The 25,913-nt window shown below is 53.1% G+C and overlaps 1 protein-coding gene across 1 annotated transcript; it reads left to right on the top strand.

The window, feature by feature from the left end:
• Positions 1-9,583: 9,583 nt before the first annotated feature.
• On the top strand, positions 9,584-24,845 carry IL12RB1 (interleukin 12 receptor subunit beta 1). Its single transcript, XM_054578721.1, has 16 exons — positions 9,584-9,644; positions 10,500-10,562; positions 11,472-11,598; positions 12,088-12,260; positions 13,726-13,865; positions 16,907-16,940; positions 17,417-17,545; positions 18,277-18,359; positions 19,253-19,490; positions 20,485-20,652; positions 21,386-21,523; positions 21,858-22,013; positions 22,360-22,494; positions 23,376-23,481; positions 23,786-23,867; positions 24,507-24,845. The coding sequence occupies exons 1-16, from the start codon at positions 9,584-9,586 to the stop codon at positions 24,843-24,845; spliced, it is 2,172 nt and encodes a 723-aa protein (XP_054434696.1).
• The last annotated feature ends 1,068 nt before the right edge of the window (positions 24,846-25,913 follow it).

Here is a 25,913-nt window from a genome sequence, read left to right as displayed (position 1 = left end):
TCAGACCTGGGCCCAGATCTACTCTCTGTTCTCTCCTGGCTGTGGGACCTTGGACCAAGTGACTGTACTCCCCATGTTTAAAGTCTCTCATCTCCAATTGGGAGATAACATCAGGAAGTTTCCTCCATTAAAGCAGCCATTATTATTATTATTATTATTATTATTATTATTTATTATTATTATCGTTGTTGTTGTGTGTTGTTGCACTCAGCAAGGGCCACCGCGGACTACCCTGGTAACCTTTACATTTAGCGAGAGCCACCTACTGCGCATCAGGAGCAGGGTCCTTTTGTTATAGTCCGGGAAACTGAGGCGCTAGGGAAAGCCCGTCGCCCATGCTTCTTGACGGAGAGACAATCCAGGTCTCCTAACCGCCCCGCACCCCGCCCCGCCCCACACAAACGCCGGGGCGGTCGCGGCCAGTACAGACGACTATTTTTACCTAGGTGGGCTCCTGGCTGCCCACGTCCAGAGCAGGGCGTTCGCCGTGGCAACCAGTGACTTCATCGGCCCCCGCAGCCAATTGGAGGGGGCCGGAAGGGGCCAGGCGCTGGACAGCGGCGCTGGAGAAGTTGGCAGGGTCTCCAGGCAGGGGAAAAGGAGGGTCCGTGGGAGTGTTGCATCGCCCAGCTACTTTGAGCTCAGAGAACCGAACCGTTCAAGGTGGGAGGAGGCCGATCTGCCACCCTGAGGTCTCTGTCTGCTTAAATACCTCTGGGGACAGAGAGTTCACTACCATTCAGGCAGGGCAAGAAGTCATGGATCCAGGAACCACTGCCACCACCACTAGGGTGTTCTTCTGCCCCCTCCAAGTGTAGTGGGATCTTATGCCAGCTCCTCCGGCCCCCCAAAGCCTACTAACCAGAGAAACAGAGGAGCTGGGATCTGAACCAGGGTTACTGGGTGCACCTTTCCCAATCTCACCTTTTTCCTTCCAAAGCCCCTGACAGCCGTGGGATCCCAGTCCAGCTCCCCCCACCCATCTGGGCTGTGATCCCCTCTAAGCATTTCACCCCTCTGTGCCTTAGTTTCCTCGTTTGGAAACCGGCCCAGTTACATAAGGTAGGCCTCCTGAGAGAACCAAGGGGCGAGCTCAGGGGTGGCTTCTATAAATCAGAACCAAGACAATAATTTTGGGAAGTTAATAATAGCCATCAATTTAACCATAAATATAAATTTGCTTCCAAAATACAAAAAGATGTGAAGTCGTAGAGAGAAGTGAGGGAAGATGGGCAGCCGCCACCCCCAAGGCGGGGCCTACACGGAACTCTCCCGGCGCCACCCCCAGACCTTAGCTCCCTGCATCATCGGCTTCCGCCCTCAGGCTCCCGTTTGCCGGCTGTGGCTGTTCCCCACAGAGTGGAGAGACTCCCGCCTAAAGGGGAGTAGGAGGTGACCACGATCCTCTGGAACTGCCCTTTAAAGATAATATTTACAGCATCTTCTGTGCTTGGCTGGGCTTGGCCATGCTGTCTCCCCTCCAGAAGCCTCAGCTCTATCCTGAGGAACCCCCAGTCGGGAGGAGACAGAGCAGGGCATAGACATCCCCATAGTGGAGGCATTAGAAGGGACCCAGCGCGAGAGAACGGGCTGGAGGGGGCTGTCGGGCTGGGCCAGCAGGCCAGTGGGAAACAGTAGGGTGGAGGCATGACTCAGCAAGGTGGGCCCCGATCCCCATGGGAAATTCTCAACTGGAGGCAAGTGGGAGAGATGTCAGCAGGGACTACATCACACAAGCACAAGGCCTTTCTGGAGGAGGAGAGTAAGTGGAGCCGGGCCATAAGGAAGCAGGATGGACCTTCCACAGAGCCTCCCCAGCAGCGACAGAGACAAAGTCCAGACACTGGCTCTAGCCACTTTCTCCGCCCCGGAGTCTCTGTTTGGAGATCTGGTGCTTTAAAATTCTGTTTCCAAGTGGGAGATGATGAAAAAAATAGTAGTAGTCGTGGAAGTAATAACACGACTGTTAACTGGCTCCTATACATGCTACACAGAAGTCCGAGCTTAATCCAAACTGGGAAGGACCAGTCTCCACCTCTCCCCTGACCCACATCCAGCACAAACTGGTGGCCCGCAAACTGGTGGTCCACGGGCAAGTGTGGGATTGGTTTGGACGGGAAGCAGGATGTGCCTGGATTTAAACCCTGATTCTATCACCTACTCGCTATGACACTTGGACAGTGGCTACATTTCTCTGAGCCTCAGTTTCCCCTTTTGTAACATAGGACTCATCAGGGAACGGATGTTTCCTCTCCATGGAGCAGGCCTCCACTTTCTGACGTTAGCAGCGCCCCCACTCGCCCACCCCGAGGCAGTTTCTCTATTTTAGGAGGCTGGGGGTGGGGCTCCAGTCTAACTGGGGCTTCAGGCGGGGCCTGTCCCTTTTCAACACCCCATTGCTCACCAGTCCTGCCCCACCCCCTCCTCTACACCCCGGCCCCCCACTCCTGCCTCTGGCCTCAGCTTCTCTCCTTCTGTGCCTCACCCCTACCGCTCTCTCTGCCCTGCAGCTCTCCCCCCACCACCTTCGGCAGAGTTCACAGCTTCGCAGCAGCATGGGTCCGCAACCTGCCTTCCCCCACTTCACCAGCCTCGCTGCCCTCCACCCCCCCGCCCCCCACCGCCTCAGTCCTTTCTAGGTTCCAGCTGCCTTCAGCCTCTTTCATTTCCCCAAATACCCTGTCTGACACCAGCAACTGCCTCCTCTGCCCCAAGGCCATCAGCAACGCTTGGTCAGTTGCCCTGTCCCAGTGTGCCTGAGTGTCCCCCATTGCAGCTGACCACTCTGCAGGGTCACTGCTGCTTTGGCCTTCGTCTTTCCCATCAGAGTGGGAGGTCCAGGAGGAGGATTCCAGAGGATGGGGAACATCCCACTGCCTCTTCAGAGCCAGGCATACAGCAAACACTCAATAAATGTTGGGCCAATGACAAATTCCAAGTTTCCCACCTGCAACCTCGTGCTTCAGTATGGGTGTGATCTAAGCCCCAGACGGAAATGGCAAGATCCTCTTAATTCCCAGAGAGGTTGCTGTCAGGGTCACAGGGCCCCTCCTTGGGTCCGAATGTAAGTCTCTGCTCAGTCTCCTGAACACCAGAGCAGGTCAAGTAAAAGGGGCCCTTATGGCACATGGCAAAACTGAGGCCCAAAGAGGCAAGGGTGCTTCCTGCCATCCACCTCCCACATGGCCAACGAGCAGTGGCTTGTGTCCGAGAGAACTGGTTAAAGACTCGGATCAAATCCCTGCTGGGTGACCTCAGTTTAATAGCTTTCCTAGATTCAGTTTCTTCATCTGACAAATGAGCAACTGGGCAGCCCTAACTTCCCTGGCTTGCCTTAGGGATGAGCTGAGGCAGGGGCGCTGCGGCAAGTTTTAATACCCATTAATTAATATTAGTGTATCACTCTAATGGGATTAATACCACGATGAACATATGGTGAGAGCTCAAGGGCTGCTGTTGCTCATATTATTAGAGCAGCTGGTGGGGGTAAGGCGAATCTCTCAGCCCCTTTAAACCTCTCAGGCTAACATGAGCAGCCTCAGTTTCCCCATATGTCAAAGGAGGCATATCCTTTTCCCACCAGGTGAGCACTTTGGGAAGTGGTTGGGCAAGAGAGAGAAATCGGAGCGCGCCCCTCCCTCTGCCTCAGTTTCTCCTGGCCCGCGTAAGCCCCGCCCCCGTCCTTAGGCCAGGTCCACTAAGCTTTGCTCCCGCCCGCGCAGGTGCCTCACCTGGAGCCCGCGGCGCCGCAGGAGGCTCGGCTCGTCCATGGCCAGCTAGTCCGCGCTACCAGCTGGCCCCCAGCTCCGCCCAAACCCGAGAGGCCCCACCATTGGCTAAACCTGTCAGCTGGTGCGGCCTGACCCCGCCCCTCTCCGGAGCCCTCCGGGAAGGCCCCGCCCCCTTTGGACAAGCCGGCCCCTCCCTTCCAGGCCCCGCCCCACCCCGAACCTAGAAGTAAACATTTATCAATGAATCCCCCTAGAAGAGAGGGAGTAGTATCATCCCCATTTTGCAGATGAGGGAACTGAGGCTGGAAGAGGTTGTTAATCTATGTGCCCAGGGCACAAGGCTGGTAGGATGAAGTGAATGGAGCACTCACCGTCGTGCCAAAAAATTTTTTTTATCCTCATCTGAGGACACTTTTTCATTGCTTTTAGACAGAGAGGAAGGGGGGAGAGAGAGAGAGAGAGAAATATCCATTGGTTGCCTTCTCGTCCACACCCGGATTTGGGATGGAACCTGAAACCTGGGTATGTGCCCTGACCAGGAATCGAACCAGTGACCCTTGGGTCTATGGGGTGATGCTCCAACCAAATGAGCCACACCAGCTAGGGCTTGTGCAAAATTTAAGCCCCCTCCAACTCAATAACCAAGATAAATAATATTTTAACACAAAATTTTTAAAAAAACTAATACAATAATGCACGATCTAATAAACATCACCATTTTAAATAAATATAGGATCAAACTCTGCCTTTGCACTACCCTGCCTCACTTGCCTCCCCCTAGTCCTGGCTGTAGTACCAATAAAATATTATTTACAAGAACAGGCAGCCATTGTAGTTGCCAGTTTCTTTTGGGGGGATGGCTGCCTTTGCCCAGTGCCAAACTGGGTGTCATGAGGGCCACCTCTTCCTGGTACCCGATAATGTTCAGTCCCACTTTGCAGAAGGAAAACTGAGGCTTGGAAAAGCCCGAAATCCTGAGATAACACCTACGTCCTCCCATTTACTGGGACTCCCACTGTCCCTGCAGCTGCGGGTTCCCTCGGCTGTCCCACTCTTGGACCTGGACATTAGAGTATGTTGTCAGGCTGGAGGGGACCCTCAGGAGGGTCATCCACCCAATTGCCTGTGAGGTTCCATAGGACTCATCAAGTTAGGGTGGCCATAAATTGAGCACATAAAAATACAGGACTCCCAGGCAGACTTGTTCTTCTCATGTACATTTTAAAATCGACATATAATTCACATACCATAAAATTCTCCTTTTAAAGTGTACAGCTTCAGATTTTTAGCATATCACAGAGTTGTGGAACAATCACCACTATCTAATTCCAGAGCATTTTCGTCTTGTCACCACCAAAACCCTGTACCTGTGAGCAGTCATTCCCCTTCCCCCTTCCCCAGCCCCTGGCAACCACCACTCTGCTTCCTGTCTCTATGGATTTACCTGTTCTGGACATTTCATATAAATGGGATTACACAACATGTGGCCTTTTATGTCTGGCTTCTTTTACTTAGCATAATGTTCTCAAGGTTCATCTGCATTGTAGCAAATATCAGTACTTCATTCCTTTTTAATGCCAAGTAATATTCTTTTACAGATATAACACTTCTTGTTTATCCTTTTATCTGTTAAGGGACATTTGGGATGTTTCCACTTTTTGGCTGCTGTGAATAGTACTGCTATGAACATTCACATACCGGTTGTTGTGGGGACATTGTTTTCAATTCTCCTGGGTGTATTTCTAAGAGTGAATCCCTGGGTCATATGATAACTCTATGTTTTAACTTTTTCAAAAACTACCAGATTGTTTTCCAAAGCAGCCACCATTATGGGCTGAATTATATTCCCCTAAAACTCATATGTTGAAATCCTCACCCCCAGGACCTCAGAATGTGACTCTACTAGGAGACGACATGTATAAAGAGGTAATTAAAGTAAAATGAGGTCATGTGGGTATGTTCTAATCCAATATGACTGGTAGTTTTATAAGAAGAGAAGATCAGAACGCAGACATAAACAGGGGAAAGACCACGTGGAGATACAGGGAGTGGACTGTGGTCAGCAAGCCTGAGGGAGAACCTCCAGAAGAAACCAAACCTCCTGACACCTTGATCTTGAACTTCCAGCCTCCAGAACTATAAGGAATAAATTTCTGTTGCTGATGCCCCTCGATCTGTGAAACTTGTTACATCAGCCCTAGTGAACTAATACAGCCCAGCAGTTAAATTTGATTTTGGAGCAATACTGAATAATTTTTCAGTGCATGTCCCATGCAATACTTTGAACATAATTATACAGAAAAGTTATGTGTTGTCTGTCTGAAATACTAATTTAACTGGGTGTCCTGTGTTTTATCTGGCAACCCTACACTAACTGGACTTCAGAGTGTGGCTTGCATATCCCAGGTGATGGGAAGCTCATGCCCTTTAACGCCCAACTGTTCTATCTCTGGCTAGTTCTAACTAAAAGTTCTCCTGTAGTCCACACTGGGGTGGACATGTGACCTAGAGTCTTTATTCACCTCAGCCACTGTGATTGGTTTAAGGTGGGCATGTGACTCAAGCCCAGCCAATCATAGCCTTCCTTGGGACTTATGCTAGAATCCTGGGGAAAAGAGAGGTTCCCTGTACTGGAGGTGGTTGGCCTGGGCAAATGGGGAGTCACAAGAGAGGTCTCAAATGCCCCTGCTTTATTTGGGGAACTGTACACAGAACTCCTTCCAAAGGGACTCCTTCAATGTCCAACAGGGAGCAGTTATTGACTGACTGAGTGAAGGAATGCATGGTGAACACCTATGCATCCTTCAAAATCCACTTTAAATTCTCTTTGAGAAGCATCAGAGAATATTTTGAAGGAATTTTTTTTTGTGAGCTTCTACACATCCATCAAAACCCTCCTCAGATGTCTCCATAAGGGGCATCAGGAAGTGTGATTATTGAATGAATGTTTTCTTCATAACCTTCTACATATTCTTTAAAATATCCTCAAACGATCATCTGCAGGCATCAGAGAGTCCTGGGTGTGTGAATGAAAAATGTTCTTACTGGTGAATGAAGCCTATTAATGTATTTGTTAAATAAACTGATAGATTTTCTCCTTGCAAATTCCTACTCATCCTCAGTACCCTCCTTAAATGCCCCTCAGGAGCTTGACTGCCTCTTGACCACAGGGAGGGTAAGTAAGCTCAGCCCTCCCCAGACTGAAGTTTCCTTTCCCAGGGAAGAAAGCAAGCGGAAGCCAAAGGGGTGGGGAAATTTTGTGGTTCCTCCTGATGATTTCTGATTTCCGGAGATGGGTGACTATAACCTGATCCTTCCTGACTGCCCCTCCCCTCAGTTTGTGGGACATCCGAAAGTGGGGCAGCCCTGGGGGCCTATCTTAGCTGTGCTTCTGGGGCACCTGTGAGGAACCAATAAGGGTCCCTCAGGGTTTCCTGGCAGGCCAAGGGGCGTGTGTGCGTGCGTGCGGGCGCAAAGGCTTAGAAGGTGGGCTGTGGTCAACCTCAGGGTGAGCCTTAGCCTGTAACCTCGATAATGGTAGAAACACCGCCTCACGTGTTGCTAGGGTCCTGCTTACATGCCCTCCATGGCTCCCCAGGACTCTTAGGAGAAAGCCCAGCCCTTTAGTCCGCCATTCCAGGCCCTGGCCCACCTCACCACCTTCATCTTGCCCACGGAGCCCTAGACCCGCTATATTTATCTTGATGTTCTCCAAAGCGTGTTCCCCCGCACTTTTACCCCTGCTGTGCCCTCCACTGGGGACACCCTGCAATTATATCAACCAAGACCCTCCTTCTCTGGGCAGCCCTTCCTGCTGCCCTTTGGAACACTCCTAGACTCTGCCCTTCCCTAACCCCAAGGAGCTGGGGCGCCTATGTCCAGCTCTCCCCCTACCCCACCTCTCTCTCTCCCTCACTGTTTCTCCAGCAGCTGCTCTGATGTTGGAGGGATGGAAAAGAGGTATGACAACAGCAAAGGCCAGTGGGGAGGGGTGTCCAAAACAATGACTAATCATATTGGCTCTCTGGCAGGCAGCGTCCTCTTTGTCCTTCTTGCATCTCACGGTACAGTCACCAGGGGACTGGGTCCTGGGAGGGCAGGTGGACGCAGCCCTGAGGCATGGGCCTTACTCCTGAAGAGGCAAAGCTCAGCTCTGTTTGTCCATCTCTTCACCACCAGCCCAGGCCTCCTGTGGTCAGGGCGCTTCTGGGCTCGGCTTCCCCACCTGTGAGATGGGGCACGTGGCAGTGTCTCCTCAGGATCTTTGAGAGGGGCCGTGGGTTTGGCTATATCTCCAAGGTCTCTTCCATCTTTAGGTATCTCTCTATCTCGGCCTCTGTCTTCGCCCCTCCCCCAGGCCTCACGCACCAGTCCTGAAACCCACTCTGCCCCCTGGGCTTGGCCTGGGCCCCACTGCACTGCCAGTGACACTGTGTGGGGTCACGGGGTCCCCGTCCCCACTGTCCCCGTCCCCACTGTGCCAGGCCTGAAACACTGCCTCTTTGTTCCTGTGGCTCTGATCTCATGGCCTGCTGGACGCCTGACCCTGGATGGCCCAGCTGCCCCTCAGAACTGGGATCCTCAGAAGAGGGGCCTCCTTTCTGCCCGCCCTGAGCCTCGGTTTCCCCAGATGCTGTCCCCCAGCGGAGACCTCCCTCTGCTCTTCAGTCCTGCTTGGCTTCGTGAATGTTGTTTTTTTTAGCTGAAAATTACATAACATAAAACAAACCGTTTTAAAATGTACAATTCAGTGGCATTTAGCACATTCACTACGTTGTGCAATAAGCACCTCTATCTTGTTCCAGAACATTTCATCACCCCAAAAGAATACCCCATCCCCATGAGTAGTCACTCCCCACCTCTCTTCCCCCAGCCCATGACAACCACTAATCTGCTTCCTGTCTCCGTGGGTTTCTCTGATCTGGACATTTCACATCAATGGAATCATACACCATGTGGCCTCTTGTGTCTGGCTTCTGTCACTTAGTGTCATGTTTTTGAGGTTCATCCACGATGTAGCATGAATCTTCATGGACATTTTGGGCTTCTTGTTGATCCTGGCTGGTGTGGCTCAATGGATTGTGTGCCTACCTGCAAACTGAAAGGTTGCTGGTTCGATTCCTGGTCAGGGCACATGCCTGGGTTGTGGGCCAGGTCCCCGGTTGTGGGCATGAGGCAACTGATTGATGTATCTCCTGCACATTGATGTTTTTCTCCCTCCTTTCCTCTCTCTCTAAAAATAAATAAATAAAACCTTAAAAAAGAAAAGAAAAGAAACAGACACAGGGGAAAGACTAATTTGAGCCTAAAGGAAGCAATGAGACTCATCCGGACCTGAGACCCAGAGTGCCCCGAGGCTAGAGTTTGGGAAATGGAGAGGGGGTATTTTTTGGGGGAGGGAGGGGCTCAGGGTAGCGCAACGACCTGATAACAATTCATTGGGAGAGTGACCTCAGACATCCAAGAACATTGAGCTCCCAGAGGCTGGCCAGAGAGGGCTAGAGACCCAAGTAAGGACATGGAGTCCCAGGTCACTGAGGGGACTGGGACTTGGTGTCCAACTTGGGTCTGGGGCCAGCAGAACCAAACCCCAGACCTGGGGCCCCGGGTCTGACTTGCCCCGCAAGTGGGTTGTGGCTGGTACGAGGCTGCGCCCACCATCAGGCTAACTTCCTGGGTTTCTCTTTCACTTTGCTTTGCCCAGGAGGTGACATGATATGGAACTTTTTTTTTTTCTTTATTTTTTAGTGTTCTTTCCTGCTCAGCTTTAAAGTGCTCTGAGGACAGGGCGGTTGGGGCCTTGCCAGTGGCTCACAAGCTCTTCCGAGGCCTCAGGCCTCTGCGTGGACCCGATGGGGCAGCCGGGGACCAGGCTGGCCCTCCTCCTGCTGTTCCTGCTCCCCAGGCAGGGTGGTGAGTTTCCCGCCCTGGTGCCGCTGCTTTTTTTGCTGGGGCAGGGGACAGGAGGTGCATGTGCGGGGGGCGCCGTGGACGGGTTCTAGGGTTGTATTTGTGTCTCCGTGCCTTTCTGTCTCTGTCACATGGACGACCGGTGATCATGTGTGCCTTTCTGTCTCTGTCATGTGGATGATCGGTGATCATGGCTTCTGGGGTCAGACTTAAGCATCTCCCCCTGGTCTTGATTTTGTCTTATGTAGAATGGGCTGGATCTTTGAATCTTTCTCACCTCCTAGAGCTCAATGTGAAATAGCTAAGGAAGGAATAATGAGCAAGTATGTATATGATAGATACGCCTAACATAGCATTATGTCTTATATATACTCTCTCTCCATCTTGTGGGGTCGGGTGGGAAGGGGCCCAGCCTCCTGTGGATGACTGGGTTTAGTCTCTTATCCCAGCTCTGCTGTTGCTGCTGTGTGAACCTGAGTAACTTTCTGCCTCTCTGTGCCTCAGTTTTCCTCTCTGTAAACTCAGTTTCCTTCTCTAGCAAGGTGTCAGGGCCTTTGGATGTCAGGCAGGGCTGGAGTCCAGAAGACACTGGAGTGCTTTGGAGGAGCAGCCAAGAAGTTGATGGGCAGATGGGTGGGTGGGTAGGGAGATGGATGGATGGATGGATGGATGGGTGGATGGATAGTTGGATGGGTGGATGGATAGAAGGATGGGTGGATGAATGGGAGGGTGGGTGGGAGGGAGAGATGGAAAAGTGGGTGAGGGGGTGAATGGCCACTGAGCCAGCCCCCAGGCTGAGCCCTTCTCCCCATGCACTGAAAAGCCAGGACTGTCATTATCTTCCTATTGTCTTCACAGCTGACGCCTGTGGTACCAGCAGGTGCTGTTTTCAGGACCCGCCCTATCCGCATGCAGACTCAGGTTGGGGCCATTTCCCATTGGGGCCATGGAGGGCTCTGACTGAGGAATCCTTAGCAGCCCCTCCCTCCGCTCCCTCCTGCCCAGCCAAAGACACACCTGGGGACTCGGGAGCCCCTGCCTGACAGACAGCCTGCCGGCTTGTCCTCACCAAGCTCTGGTGTCCCCCAGAGGAGCCTCGTCTCCTCCCCAGCAGGGCTGCGGGGCCGGTGTCTGCCCCTGTTCGCAGTGGTCAGCACATGGGGTTAAGCAGCTGTTACATATTTTGAATTTTTAGTCCCCCCACCCTGGCGGCCCTTGCTGGAACATTTAGGCTTGTCACGCACCCCACTAAGATCTTGCCACGGAGTAGGTGCGTCATCCATTCTTTTGTTCAAGAACTGTTTACTGAGCACCTACTATGTGCACACACAGTCCCAGTCATGGAGGAATCAGCTGCGAGCCCAGCTCTCCTCCTGGGGTCGCGGCTGCGTGTGGGAGGTAGACAGCAGGTCAATAAATGCACCTATTGCCTACAATGGCGTGCACAGAGCAGCGAGGGATGGAGAGGGAGGGGACTGCTTCCGGTAGGGAGGGGACTGCTTCCAGTCGGGAGGTGTCACTGGGGAAAAAACTGGAATGTCAAGATCTCAGGGAGGGGACACCGCAGGTGCAAAGGCCCCCCGAGTAGGAGCGGACCTGGAGTGTCTGAGGCTGCATGAGGAGGCTGGTGTGGCCGCAGCGGGGGGAGCGGGGGCGGGGGGGGGATGGCGGGAGGCAGGCATGAAGGGCGCAGGAGGGTGCTGGGCGCTGTGCAGACTGTGGGGATACTGGATTACAAGTGTGTCACATATGTGTCACCAAGGGTCATCCCGAGGGTGTCAGTCAGCACAGAGGCCCCTCCTCTACTTTGGTCTGTTCTCAAACCTCCAGGGTCTCCTCCAGGCTCCGCCTCGGGCCCCAGGGACCTGAACTGCTACCGGATATTTGGTGCTGGTTATGAATGCTCCTGGGAGTATGAGGGTCCCACGGCTGGGGTCAGCCACTTCCTGAGGTGCTGGTAAGGACCACTCCGCAGACCCCAAACCCTCACCCACCATCCTGCCCCTGGTCCTGACCCGGTTCCCCTGTCCTTAGATGTGTGATTGCAAGCCAGGGCTGGCCCTTGCTTCCTCCTGGGCCTCAGTTGCTCACATGAGCAGGGAGGGTGGGCACTCTGTTGTGAGGGGTCAGTCGGTGGGCATCCTGATTGAGCAGCAATCAGGGTCCCTCTAGTCCTTCTATCATCCTTACCTTCTCACCCATTTGTTTGTTCATTCATCCATCAATTCATTTCTTCCTTCTCTCCATGGCAGCTCACACTGGGAGATTTGGGGTCCCACAAGCCCCTCAATCCCAGGCTGACCCCGAAGGAAACCCTAGGCCAGGGAGGGGGGGTCAGAGGGCAGAGGAAGATGAAGGGATGTGACGCACACTGTCTGCTGTGGCTGAGACATTTTTGGAGTCCACTCGGACCCCAGACTCAGCACCAACACCCTCTTTCCTGCAGCCTCAGTCCCAGGCGCTGCTGCTACTTCTCTGCAGGCGCGGCCACCACGCTGCAGTTCTCCGACCAGGACGGCATACCTGTGCTCTCTAATGTCACGCTCTGGGTGGAATCCTGGGCCACCAACAGGACGGAGAAATCACCCGAGCTTACCCTGAAGCTACACTATAGCTCTGGTCAGCACCCTGCTCTTCTCCTCCTCCTCCTCGCTGCCCTTTTGTCACCCAGAGATGCCTCTGGTCACCAAGCCTGGGCCTGGGGAGACTCTGGGCCCCCTGCAAGGGGCTTGAAAAGTCCAGCCATTCACACATCAAACACTGCCTGGGACTTGGCCGAGTCCTAAGTGGCTCCCTTCCCCATCGCCTACTGCGGGGCACTCAGGTTGCTTCTGGTTTCTCCCTGACGCTACAATGGCGCCAGGACCGTTTTTATGAGTCAACAACATGCATTTGGCATATAGTTGTCAAGGTGCTACTGTGTCCACACTGAGCCATAGGGACCGAGGGCAAGGCCAGCGAAAGTCGGAGGTGGCATCCTGGGGCTGGGACTAGGATGAGGTGAGCAAAGCAGCACTTTGGGGACAAAATTTTAAGAGGTACCAAAAAACCCTCAGTAGTTAATAGAAACAACATGATAAGATGATATTTTTTAAAAATCAAAATTAGCCCTGGCTGGCATGGCTCAGTGGATTGAATGCCAGCCTGTGAACCAAAAGTTTGCTTGTTCAATTCCTGATCAGGGCACATGCCTGGGCTGTGAGCCAGTCCCCAGCTGGGCGTGTGCGAGAGGCAGTCAACCAGTTGATGTTTCATACATCAATGTTTCTCTCCCTCTCTATCTCCCTCCTTTCCTGTTCTCTCTAACAATAATTAATTAAATAAAATCTTTTTGAAAAGAAGTATAAAAATCAAAACAATTAATGCTAAAAAAATCCATGATAAACAAAATATCAAAATTTTAAATAAAGACAGGATCCAACCCTGTATCTGTACAACCTTGCCTCACTTACCCTACTTCTGGCCCCACCTCTGCCTTCATGGAGCCCAGATCCAAGTCGGGGTGATGGACGAGGTAGAGGTCAACATGCATGATGAGATACTGCTGAGAGGCCAAGAGAGGCCCCCAGCTCAAGCTGAGCTCTGAAGGATAAAATGAATCCAGTAGGAAGAGCGGGGGCAGTGTGTTCCCGGTGGAGAGGTGGAGCCACAGCAAGTTCAAAGGCCCTGAGGGAGAGTTGGGTATGAAAGAAGATAGATGTCTCTCCTTAAGTCAGGCTCCTTGAGGTCAGTCTCAAGAATTACTTTTCCTCATAGTCCTCCAGAGAAATAGAATGAATTAATTACCCTTTTGTCAGCAATTGGCAAAAGTGCCTGTCTTACCACAACCTCGTCAGCAGTGGATGTTAATATTTTAAAGATCTCTTCACTAACAGGATCCTGAGTATTAATTTTGACTCTTTGACCCATAGAATCCCAGACTTAGGCGGGAACTCCAAGGGTGTCCCTGATTCACATTTGGGGGATTTGGTTGGTTACTCTGGGCTGGGCAAGGCATCGGCAGATTTTCTGGAATTTTTGGAACCAACAACTCACACAAATGCCGGCTTCCCCTCTGCACCCCAAACTTTACCTCTGCTTCCAGTTAAATACGACCCTCCGCCAGGAGACATCCAGGTGTCGGCGGCGGCTGGGCGGCTGTACCTGAAGTGGGAGACTCCAGCCGGCCAGGATGGCGCTGAGGTGCAGTTCCGGCACCGGACGCCTGGCAGCCCGTGGAAGTTGGTGAGTTTGTTCCCCAGGTCCAGGGTGGGCACAGGCCTCTCCCAGGGCACTTTCTCCCCTAAATCAGCATCACCATCTCTACACCTGTCACCCATCCCGCCTGGCCTCCACTCTTGCCTCATGTGTAGCCTCTGAGGTCTCTCTGGCACGCAGCTCTGATTGTGACCTCCCTTGTTCACACACCCTCCATGGCTCCCTACTACCCCAGAAGGGCATCCTTGTCCTCAGCCAGACCTAGGTGCCCTCACTCACCTCGTGTTTCCTCTGGCGCCCTCCTGAATGGCCATGACTCTCTACCCATGGCCTGGATTTCCAGCCTCCTTGCCTTTGCGCATGAAGTTTCCTCCGCCTGCTTGGCTCCCTTGCTATAGGAGCACATGTGAATCCCGTCCACCCTCAGACTCTAGCTCAAGGTCCACTTTTTCCAGGAAGTTGTTTTTCTACTCATTCCTTCCTTCCCTCTCCTTCTTTTTTATTTTATTTTTTAAAAAGATTTTATTTATTTATTTTTAGAGAGAGGGGACGGAAGGGAGAAAGAAAGGGAGAAATATCAATGTGTGGTTGCTTCTCGTGTGCCCCCTACTGGAGACCTGGCCTGCAACCCAGGCATGTGCCCTAACTGGGGATTGAACCGGCGACCTTTTGGTTCGGAGGTCGGCCCTCAATCCACTGAGTCACACCAGCCAGGGTCCCCCTCTTTCTTTTTTTACAAAATTAAGATATAATTCACATATAACATTATATTAGTTTCAGGTATAGAACATAATGATTCAATGTTTGCAAAATGATCACCACAATAAGCCTAGTTAACTTCTGACACCACACATAGTAACAGATGTTCTTTTTCTTGTGATGAGGCCTTTTAAGGTTTACTCTCTGAGCGACTTCCAAATATGCAATGCAGTATTATTAACGATAGTCACCACGCTGTACATTGCATCTACGTGGTTAATTTATTTTGTAACTGAAAGTTTGTATCTTTTGACCCCCTCTAACCATTTTGCCTACCCCTCCGCCTGTCCCCAGCTCCCTGCTCTGGCAGCTGCTAATCTCCTCTCAGTGTCCATGAATTCGGTTTTCTGTTACTTTGTGTTTTTAGATTCCACATATAAGTGAGATCATATGGTATTTGTCTTTCTCTAACTTATCTCACTTAATGCAATGCTCTCAAGTTTCATCCCCGTTGTCACAAATGGCAAGATTTCCTTTTTTTTTTTTTTTATGGCTGAATAACATTCCATTGTACGTATATATACCACATTTTCTTTTTCCATTCCTCCATTGATAGACACCTTGGTTGTTTCCATGTCTTGGTTATTGTAAATGATACTGCCTGCAATGAACGTAGAGTAGCATACGTATTTTTGAGTTAGTGCTTTCGTTTCCTTAAGATAAATACCCAGAAGTGGAATTGTGGATCATGTGATAGTTCTATTTTTAATCCTTTTTTAAATTTAAAGGTTTTTTTACTGATTGATTTTAGAAATAGAGAGGAAGTGGTGAGGAGGGAGGGGGAGAGAGAGAGAGATGTATGTGCCCTGATGGGATCGAACAGTCAACCTTGCTGTCTAGACACGATGCTCTAACCAACTGACATGCCCAGCCCGGGCTATTGTTACTTCTTTGATGAACCTCCATACTGTTTTCCACAGTGGCCATGTTAATTTACAATCTCACCAACAGTGCACAACGATTCCCTGATCTCCACACCCTCGCCGGCATTTGTTGCCTCGTCTCTGTTTGACGACCCTCATTTTAACAGGTGTGAGGTGGTGGTAGCCGGTGGTTTTGATTTGTATTTCCCTCATGATCAGTGATGTTGAGCATATTGTCATGTACCTGCTGGCCATCTGTATGTCTCCTTCGGACATTCATTCATTCTTCGGCTCCTGTCTATTCCCTTCTCTGCACCCCCTGCTGCTCCAGCCAGACTAGCCTGCACCTGCAAGGCACCTCAGTCCGGACCCAGTCGCCAAGGGGCCTCCAGTTTGACAGAGACAGAGACCCCCAGCCTATGCGTTGTGGCCAGTCTCCTTCTCCCTCAGACTGGGAGCATCTCAAGGGCAGGGAGTTAGCTGCCTCAGCTTTAGCCCCATCTTCCTTCTAAGTGTATGCCCCTCCCTGAGCCTCAGTTTCCCGGTTAAGTGACTAGGTTTGGATCAATCAGCAGCAGGTACAGGGGACCCTGAGGGGAAGGGACCTCTCTGTGTTTAATTTGCAGCCTCCTAAGCACATTCTGCAGTAGGCCCTCTCAGACCCCTTTGCAGATAAGGAAACGGAGGCTCAGGATGTCAGGGACCTCTCGGGACATGGGGAGTGTGGGGCAGGCTGGGGCAGGCCTCTCCTGACGCCCGACACCACAGGCAGATGGGTTTTGCCTCCTAAAATAATTGTCTAGGAAATTGTAAAATAAATTTAGTTTCCTAAACTAATTCTTTTAAATAAATGTTCAGCCCTGTCTGGCGTGGCTCAGTGGATTGAGCGCCGGCCTGCGAACCAAAGGGTCACTGGTTCAATTCCCAGGTATGGCACTTGCCTGGGTTTCTGGTCAGGTCCCCAGTAGGGGGCGCTCAAGAGGCAAGCACACATTGATATTTCTCTCCCTTTCTTTCTCCCTCCCTTCCCCTCTCTCTAACAATAAAATAAATAAAATCTTTTTTAAAGAAAGAAAGAAACAAAGAAATAAGTGTTTAATCTCAGAATAATCTTAGATATTCAGAAAATTTACCAAAAAGTACAAAGAGCTCCCCTAGAAACTTTGTCCAGCTTCCTTCTTACTAACATCTTACATCCCCAACTGGGATGCATAGAGTACATCGCCATGGACCAAACTCCGGAGGTTACTGGATGTTACCCATTTTTCTAAGAATGTCTTCTTTTTGCTCTTAGATCTAGCCCAGGATTCCATATTGCCTTTTGTAAAATAATATTTTTAAATAAAATATTAATCATAAAAGAATAATGTTTTTACTAATAGTATTAGAGTTAATATTTTTCAACACCAAAATGTCAAACAATACATAAATATGGTTTCATTCCAGGGTGACTGTGGACATCAGGATGACGCTGGCTTTGGTGAGAATAAGAACAGTAACAGCAACAGCTGTGACAAATTAGCATTGATCAAGCACCTGCTCTGTGCCAGGCCAGGGCTGAATTCTTTGGATATCTGTTGGCCTGCCCTATAGTTCTAGTTTGGATTATTTCCATTTTACAGGTGAGGAAACAAGACTGGCAGCGGGGTGAGTGAGAAGCCACAGGCCAAAGTCACATTTCAAGGGGTGGCCTTTTTGGGACTTGAACCAGGAACAGTGGAAGAAGTAGATAATCCTTGAACCAGAGGACAGGCTCTGGCCTGTTCCTGCCATGTCCTCAGGGCCTGGCACACAGCTGGCTCTTAGCAAGTGCATGTATATGGCTGGCACCCAATAAGTGCACATACGCAGTTGGCGCTCAGGAAGTGCACAATGGCTAAGTGACCGGTGCCATGCCCCCTGCATCTCCAGATGTGGTACAGCCCCTCGGCCTGACGTTGCCCTGTTCTCCCCCAGAGTCGTGCTCCTGCCCGCTGGAGGTAAACGAAGCCCAGGAGTTCCAGCTCAGACGGCGGCGGCAGCTTGGGCCTGGGACCCCGGGGGGGCCCTGGAGCAGCTGGAGCAGCCCCGTGTGCGTCCCTCCCGGTGAGAGCGCCCAGAGCCACAGACATGGGGCAGGCATTCGCCATATGGCAGTGGGTAGTGGAACTGAGGCGGCAAGAGTTAGAAACAAGACGGCAGGTTTTTGAAATAAGGCAGCAGGAGAAATTAATGAAAATTATTAACAGGCTGCACTTGGCAAATTATGGCAAATCCATAACCTAAAAAGAAAAGTTACCCATCTTTCTTTCCTTCCAATTTGTTTGGTTGGTTTTGTCCTTTTAAAGTCACACAAGGAGTTGACAGGTGAAAAGGGCTGTGTCAGGAAGACGCTTCCCCAAACCTCACAGGAAGCTGGAGCCCGGGCAGCTCTGGAAGGCGCGTGTGGCCCCGGGGTGGGGGGTGCAAGTGGGGGTGACTGTCAACATTTGTCCCCAGCCCTGCCAGCTGGGGCCTCCTCCTGTCCAGTGGCATATCTGCTGGGAAATAACTCTGAGTTGTTTTCAGATTTGTCTTTAAATTGTGGTAAAGAACACATAACATAAAATGCACCACTTAACACATTGTGAAATGTCTAGTTCCATCGCATTAAGCATATTTATGTTGTGGGACGTAATCTCTATGTTCTCAGATTCGGAAAAGTATGTAAGAGCCCATGGAATCCTGTGTTTCATGGGAGGGATGGAAAAGGCCCCAGGCCCCACCCAAGGTCTGCGGGAGGTTGTGAGAAAGGGCCGTGCCCCCTCCAGTGTTACTGTCTTGCTGTCTCCTGGCAGAAACCCCCCCAAAGCCCGAGGTGCTGCTCTTGATGGAGCCGCTTGGCACGGATGGGAGGAGGCAAGTGACCCTGCAGGGGCAGGTAAGGAGGGCTGTGGCAGGGCTGCGTGCTGGGGAGAAGGGGAGTAGGAGGCCAGAGACTGGAGTGGGGGGACAGTGTGCAAGTGGGAGATGGAGGGAGACAGACATGGAGGTGGCAGGAGCTGGGAGGACCAGGGGCTTCACTCTGAAAGCATTTGGGAGGCACTGGCAGTGCGTGAGCAGAAGAGGGACTTGGCTGAACACAGGTGCTCACAGGCTCCTTCTGGCGGCCATGAGGGGAACATACTGGGGGGTTCTGGTAGATGCTGGAAGCGGGGGCGAGCGGGGGAAGCGGTGTCAATTGTGTTGGTCTCGATGGAACATGATTTAAGTCCCCAAATCAATCCATTTAGTAGAGTCTAATTAGCCCCCTTTTAGGCTAATTAGAGAAGGAAACTGAGGCACAGAAGGGAAACTCTCTTGCCTGGGTCAGGGGCAAAGTCATGACAAATTTCACCGTCACTGACTCAGCCAGGTCCCCAGTGGGCCATCACTTCTCTAATTAAGCTGCAGAGACGCTTCTTTGCATCCAGGGCTTCCTCTCGTTTTGATTCCTTTTCTTAGGAAAAATTTCCAGGGTTGAGGTCGCCGGGTCCAAAAATGGGAACTTTCTTCCTGGCTCTTAGTGGATTTTGCCAAATTGCTGCCCCCACCAAAAACCAAAAAAACACACATACAAAAAAACAGAACAAAAATGCCAGCACACGCTGAATGTGACTGTCAGTCTCAGGCAGCCTGGCTAGCGTCAGGGTTTACTATCTTTTCAATTTTGGCACCTGTCATACGCTGTGGACTGCGGCTGAGTCTGTGTTCAGGGGCTGTGCCCTGATATCAGCCCATGAGGACAATGAACGTGTTCAGGTCCCAACATGCCATCTCTCCCACTCACGACAGCTGCCTCAGCTCCAGCTCCCAGAAGGCTGCCAGGGGCCTACGTCTGACGCGAAAGTGACCTACTGCCTCCACCTGCACATGCTGTCCTGTCCCTGTCAGGCCCAGGCCACGAGGACCCTGAGGTGGAGGACAACACTCAACCTGTCGGGCGCTGCTTACAACCTGGCTGTCATCTCCCAGAATCGCTTTGGCCCCGGCCCCAACCAGTCGTGGCACATTCCTGCCCACGCACACACAGGTGACTCCTCGAGCTGGTGGCTGAGGCGCGCCGGGGCCCGGGTGCCTCTCTGAGCCTCAGCTGGACTAGGGCGAGGTTGCTGAGGCACAAAAATGTAAGGGGGTGTCTAATTTAGGGCTGTGCCAAAAGTCAGCAATCAAGATCCATAATGTTATAATGCAATACTTTAAAAAATTCTCACGGGTAAACGACAGCCCAGGCAAGCTGTCTCTTTTGTAAATAAAGTTTTTTGGGGAGGCAAGAGGTGGGGGCTCAGGGTGTGGTGAATGAGTCAGGGTCATGTAAGTACAGGGTTGATTCTATCTTCATTTAAAATCTTGATACTTTCCTCAATTGCATATATATACACACACACACACACACACACACACACATACTATGTATGTACATGTTTGTATATAAATATGCTTTGGGCCACAGCTCCCTGGGTAACCTTGGGCTGGTGACTCTCCCTCTCTGAGCCACAGTTTCTATGTCATTGGGGTGACCGTGGTCCCACGGCACCACAAAGTGGTGCCTATACAGCACTCGCCACTGGCAGGGGGCAGGCAGTCCGTGCCCGGAAGCAGCCCCCACTTCTCTGAGGTTGCTGCAGAAGCCCTCGCTCCAAGGAGCGCCTGGGGACTGAGTGGGTGTGTCCTCGGCCAGCGCCTGAGATCCTCTTGCCCCACCTACTGCTGGAGTGGGAGGCACCCCCCCAGGCTGGTGCAGGGAGTGAGTCAGTCCAGGGAACACTGTTGGGGGTGTCGTGACAAGGAACCCTTTGTCAGGCTGTGGGAGGACTCAACTCAATTAAACAGCCTCTCTGTCCCCTCTGTGCCCTGTCTCCTACCCGGCAGCTCCCAGTGTGGGGACAGAGATGCAGTAACTTTGGGCGGGTGGGGCAGAGCTGGGCCAGAGGTGGGGCGGGGCAGCAGGAGCCGCGGTGGGGCGGGGCGGGGGCGGGGGCGGGGCCGAGGCAGCTGTCCTGATGGGCCTCCCTGTCTCCTTTCAGAACCAGGAGCTCTGAATATCAGTGTCGGGGCCAATGGCACCACTGTGAGCTGGACAGCCTGGGCCCCGGGCCTGACATACTGCATCGAGTGGCAGCCCCAGGGCCCGGACCAGAGCACTGCCACCTGCACCCTGACTGCGCCCAGAGACCAGGATCCTGCTGGCCCTGGTACTACAACGGCAGCTGCCCCCCGCCTGCCTCTGCCGCCTCCGTTAGAGCTCCTGGTCGGCTCAGACCTGCAGGGGCTGTACATGGAGGGTGTCTGAGGCCCAGAGAGGTCTTGCCACTTGCTTGAATCACGCAGAGCAGAGGACAGGCTGAGACTCACCACACACGTGCGCGCACACATGGACACGCGCACACACGCACACACACCCCACTGGAGCCCCCTGCTGGGAACCTGGAGTGCCAGGGCTCAGCCTTGGGCGGATGGCACCCAGGCGGGTAATGAGTTTCACATTCCATGGTGTTTCTTAAACATTCACCGTCATCAAGAAAGGTGGCAGCTAGCAAGATGCACTGGTGACAAATTAATGAGGCCTTTGGAGGGAAAGAGAGGGCACCATATGACCCAGGCAACTTTCACTCTCCCTTCCTGCCCTGGGCCTGGCCGTGGCCACAGGAAGCTTTAACCTTGACCCGTCCCTCAAAGAGCTCCTGGACTAGGGAGAAAGGGCTGGGTACGGATGCCCTGCCCCATGGAGCAATGGCTGGGCCGGAGAGGTTAGGGTGGGTTTGGGGGCACAGGGAAGGGAGCCTAGAGGAGGGGACTTTCATGCAAGGGCTTTGAAGTATGAGTAGGAGTGCTCTAGGAGTTCCTTGCAGATGGCACAGCCAGTGCAAAGGTGCTGATGTGGGAGCACAAACTATTTACTGGCCTGGTCCTTGCTAATCCTTATAGTAACCCACCTCTGGAGCCAAGCGTCTGGGGCGTTGGGGCAGAAGGTGTGTTACCGCATCACCATCTTTGCTTCTGCAAAACCGAAGAAGCTCAACTCATGGTCCACGGTTTTGTCTACCTACCACTTTGGGGGCAATGGTGAGTGGCCCAAACTTGCAGGGGGGTCTCCCTGGAAAACTCAGAGGTGGCCTTAGGAGTCAGGAGGAAGCAGTAAGCATTATTTCAGAGGAACCTACTGCATGTTGTGTCCTGGCCAGAAGCTGGACACGTAGAGTGAGCTCAGCCTACTCTTAAGACACCTTGAGAGGCACTGCCCCATTTTATAGATAAGAAAACAGGGCCAAGGAGGGGAAGTGATAGCACTTGAGTGGTGGAGCCAGGAATTCTGTGGCCAAGGTTACCTGGACAGTGTGGGCTGGAAGTGCTTGGCCAGCACCCTTGGAGTTGACCATGGCAATGGCGCCGGTTGCAGCCTCAGAGGTCGGGAGCCCGCAGCACATGTCAGTGAAGATGCTCAGCCGGGACTCGGTGTCTGTGGACTGGATGCCATCTCTGCTGAGCACCTGCCCCGGCGTCCTAAAGAAGTACGTCGTACGCTGGCGGGATGAGGACAGCAACGAGGTGTCTGGTACGTGGGGCAGCACGGGAGAAAGGAGTCTAGGCTTGAGCCTGGCCTTGTTGTGTGACCCTTGGCACCTCACTGCCCCTCTCTGGGCGTTGGTTACCCATAACACAAGATAGTTGGACTCAAGGGTCTTGACTACCCCTTCTAACTTCCCAGAGAGGACCTGGTGGGCATTGGCCAAGCACTCACGATGTGCGAGGCACATGGATGGCAAACCCTCCCTCGTATCAGCAACCCCACTTCCATCATGTGACTGCCCAGCTTGGGGGCTCTGGGGCCATCCCACTGCCTGCGCCCGGCCTGGGAATGAAGGATCTATCTGTGGATCTATGGTTGCCTCCCCACACAGAGCTGCCCGTGAACCACACACAGACCCAGGTCACCCTTGGTGGCCTGCGAGCTGGCACAGCCTACAGCGTGCAAGTGCGAGCAGACACAGCGACACGGAGGGGCGCCTGGAGCCAGCCACAGCACTTCCACATGGGTGAGTGGGGGGCCAGGGCCAGGGCCCAGGTATTTACCCAGCATGCTCTGCCCCATCCCACCTGAGTCTGCAAGCAGTCGTGTCCTCCACGCATTGCCTTCAGGAGAAAGTCCCAGCCTGATCGGCTCCCACTGCCTCCACCGACCTCATCCTACACCTTCTCCTTCGGACCTTCTCTCACACTCCCGTGGCCTTACTCATGAGGGCCCCTTTGCCTGGAATGTTTGTTCTCCCTGTTGTCAAACTCCTGTTCATCCTTCAAATCTTTGTGCAAAAGCTCCCTCCTCCAGGAAGACTTCTGTGCTTCCTTCTGGGCACCCTCCAGCTGTGACTGCCTCTCTTCCCCATTTGACACCTTGGGAGTGGGTGGAGGTGTCTCTGTCTGGCTCCATCTCCCCCAGTTGGGGGCTCCTGGAGAGGAAGAGGAAGCAGGAAGACTGTTTCTTGAGTAAATGAAAGAATGCGTATGAAAGGATGAGCGTCTTTCTCAGCACGAAGATAAGGAGGTGGTCTCCGTTGTCCTGAGGTGTGCGGCTGTGAGATATTCGATGACTAAACGATCCTTGTTCCTGCCATGGCTCCTGCCTGTTGTCCTTGCAGTGAAATCTGGAACCAAAAGTCACGCTCGATGTGGTGGGGGCAGCTCTGCGTCCAGGGGAGCCACAGAGTCCTGAACACTTTCTGTGTGCCAGGCCTTCAGTCGCATGGGTCCGGTGGGCCCCCTGGTCTCCCAGTTCGCAGATGAGGAAACTGAGGCCAGTGAGGGCCTGCGGGGTGCCAGGAGCAACAGGGAGTTGATGCAGGGCCCAGCCCACCCAGCTCCCTCCCTGACGCTAGGCAGGAGCTGTCCCTCCCCCGACCCGAGCTCTCCCTCCCCCAAGGGATCCCGCTCCTGGAGGTGTCTGATATGACCATCATCCTCACATCTCTGGGGAGCTTCCTGAGCATTCTCCTCCTGGGTGTCCTAGGGTACTTCAGCCTGAACAGGTAACTCACTGCCTCTCCCTGACGTGAGCCCCCAACAATAGCTACCGTAACAGCAATGGCAATGGTAGTAACCACACATGCCAAGCAGGGCTGTGTGCTCAGTAGGGCGTCCAGCACGGGGAGCACAGCTGGGATATGACCCTGGGGCTGTCAGACTCCTGCACTGCCTTCCCCAATCCGCATCCTCACTCCTTTTGTCACCCGATGAAGATTAAAAAAAAAAAAAAAAAAAAAAAAGTCAGAACAATGAGACAGTGAGAATAGACAGAAGCACTGCTCCCCTGACGGCTCCGCTCCGCTCCAGGGCCCTGCCGCGCCTGTGCCCGCCCCTGCCCACGCCCTGTGCCAGCACCGCTGTCAAGTTCCCCAGCGGCCAGGGGAAGCAGGTAAGGGCTCTACTTCTAACTCCAGGTCCTGCTTCTTGGGTCCATACTCTGGGCCACGGTTCTGCTGAGTATTCCACCCTAGCTCACTAGGGCAGGGACTCGAAAAACCTGTCCTGTTTTATAGATGGGCAAACAGAGGCCCAAAGAGAAACTTCCCATGGGCCACTTCCTAGCAGCAGAAACAATGCAGAGTGGCTTTAAGAATAAGGGAAACTGACGGGGGCGGGGGCTCGCGGAATCCCAGCGTGGTGGGCTTCAGGCACGGCTGGATCCAGGAACTATGGCTCCATCTTTCTGTGCTGCCGTCCTCCCTACAGGCTTCCCTTTCAGGCAGGCTCAGCCTCCCCCATGGAAGGCAATGTCCATTTTCCCTTCACAGGAGCAGGACTCTCAGGGTCACGTGCGCACCCCTGCGTCTGGGGTGCTCTGGTTGGCAGAGCCAGGGTCACATGCCCAATCACATCAACTATGAGAAAAGCAGGTGCAATTTCCCAAAGAGAAATGGAGGTCCTTCCAATGGATCCTCACATTGGTCCCAAGATGGTAAAGAATGTAGCAGTCGGGAACAGGTCCATGCCATCCTTGTGTAAAAGGAAACTAGGGCCCTGCCCACAGTCTCGCCCTGTCCTTCCTCCCCAGGCTTGGCAGTGGACCAGCACGGCAGACTTCCTGCAGGAGGAGGAAGAGTCCCTGAAAGAGGCCCTGGTGGTGACCATGCCCTGTGAAACAGGCAGCGCGGCTGACTCCGACACACCCTGCCCTCCCAAGGACAAGACGGGGCTGCGTTGGGACACCTCTGAGCCAGCTCTAGACGCAGGGCTGCCCTGGGAAGACAGGAGACAGGTGCAAGGACACTCTGAGGTGGGGGCTCTGGGGCCCAGTGGGCAGGACAGTCTGGAGGGCAGCCCGGCCGAGGCGGCTGGACTGTCCCTGCTCCTGGGAGACCAAATGCAGAGCCCCAGGTCCGATGGGACTTGACACATGGGCCTGGGAGCCCGGGGGAAAAACGGAAGAAAACTGTACCTCATCTTAGTATCAGCGAGACTGATGTTGAAATCCCAGCAGGTGGTTATTAAATGCTTATTGCATCCCCAGCCTGTTTCATCCAGATGCTTGCATGGTGCCTGGGGCACATCACTGTCCTAATATACTATTTCACAGATGTGACCACTGAGGCACAGAGAGGGCCAGTGGCTCTCCTGCAGCCACACAGCACGGGCGGGAGTCAAACTCCGGCCAAGGGACCCATACCCCATTTTCACATTCTGCCACCATTGCCCCTCTCGCTAGTCCTGTGAGGGGAACCCTAAAAACCTCCACTAACAGAAGCTGCTACGTGAAACCGGGCCTGACCTCAGCGGGGCAGGGACAGGCGCTGTCGTCAGCTTGTTGGGGTGGAATACACTGGAGGGCGGCCTGAAGGCCAACCTGACCCCAGGGTCCTGGGCCGGGCATCCTGTTCCAGGAGCACTGGATGGGGAGTCCGGACGCTCAGCTCCCCCCCCCCCCGCCCCGGCACTGCGGTGTCTCCAGGCTCAGAGGACCTAGGTGAGGCGAAAAGAAGGGGGCCTCTCACATTCCGGGGGAGAGGACGGTGCCTTTCTGGCTTCAGTCTCCCCCTGTAAGATGGGAGAGATGATGATGACGTAGACCTCACAGAGCCGCTGGAGGAGTCTAAGCCTCAATGAATGAGCCTTCTCTTGAGTGTCTTTCCCGTAGCTGAAGGCTGAATTTTTTCTCAAAATCCCCCAATAGGAATCCGAGAATTCATTTATTTATTCATTCATTCCACATGCATTTATTAATCTTTCTTGCTGGGTTCCCCCAAGAGCTCCCAATCTGGGGGAGACACAGCTGGATGATCACTCTTCCAAGTCAGGACTGGGCAGGGGGAGGGGCGGCCCAGGGGGAGTGGGGCTGGGTTTCCCAGTAACAGGAACCTTGGTTCGCCCCTCAGTGCCCCCGCCTTCGAGGGGCCGGTCGCCCTGCGACCCGGGCTCAGGCCGGGACCTGGAGTTCCTCCTGCCTCCTCACAACCAAAGCCCC

Source organism: Pteronotus mesoamericanus, unplaced genomic scaffold, assembly GCF_021234165.1.
Source record: "Pteronotus mesoamericanus isolate MK-2021 breed Mesoamerican mustached bat unplaced genomic scaffold, CSHL_Meso_final contig_502, whole genome shotgun sequence".
NCBI classification, from domain to species: Eukaryota; Metazoa; Chordata; class Mammalia; order Chiroptera; family Mormoopidae; genus Pteronotus; species Pteronotus mesoamericanus.
The sequence above is the reverse complement of the archived record's forward strand: the minus strand, read 5'-3'. Positions and strand labels throughout refer to the sequence as shown.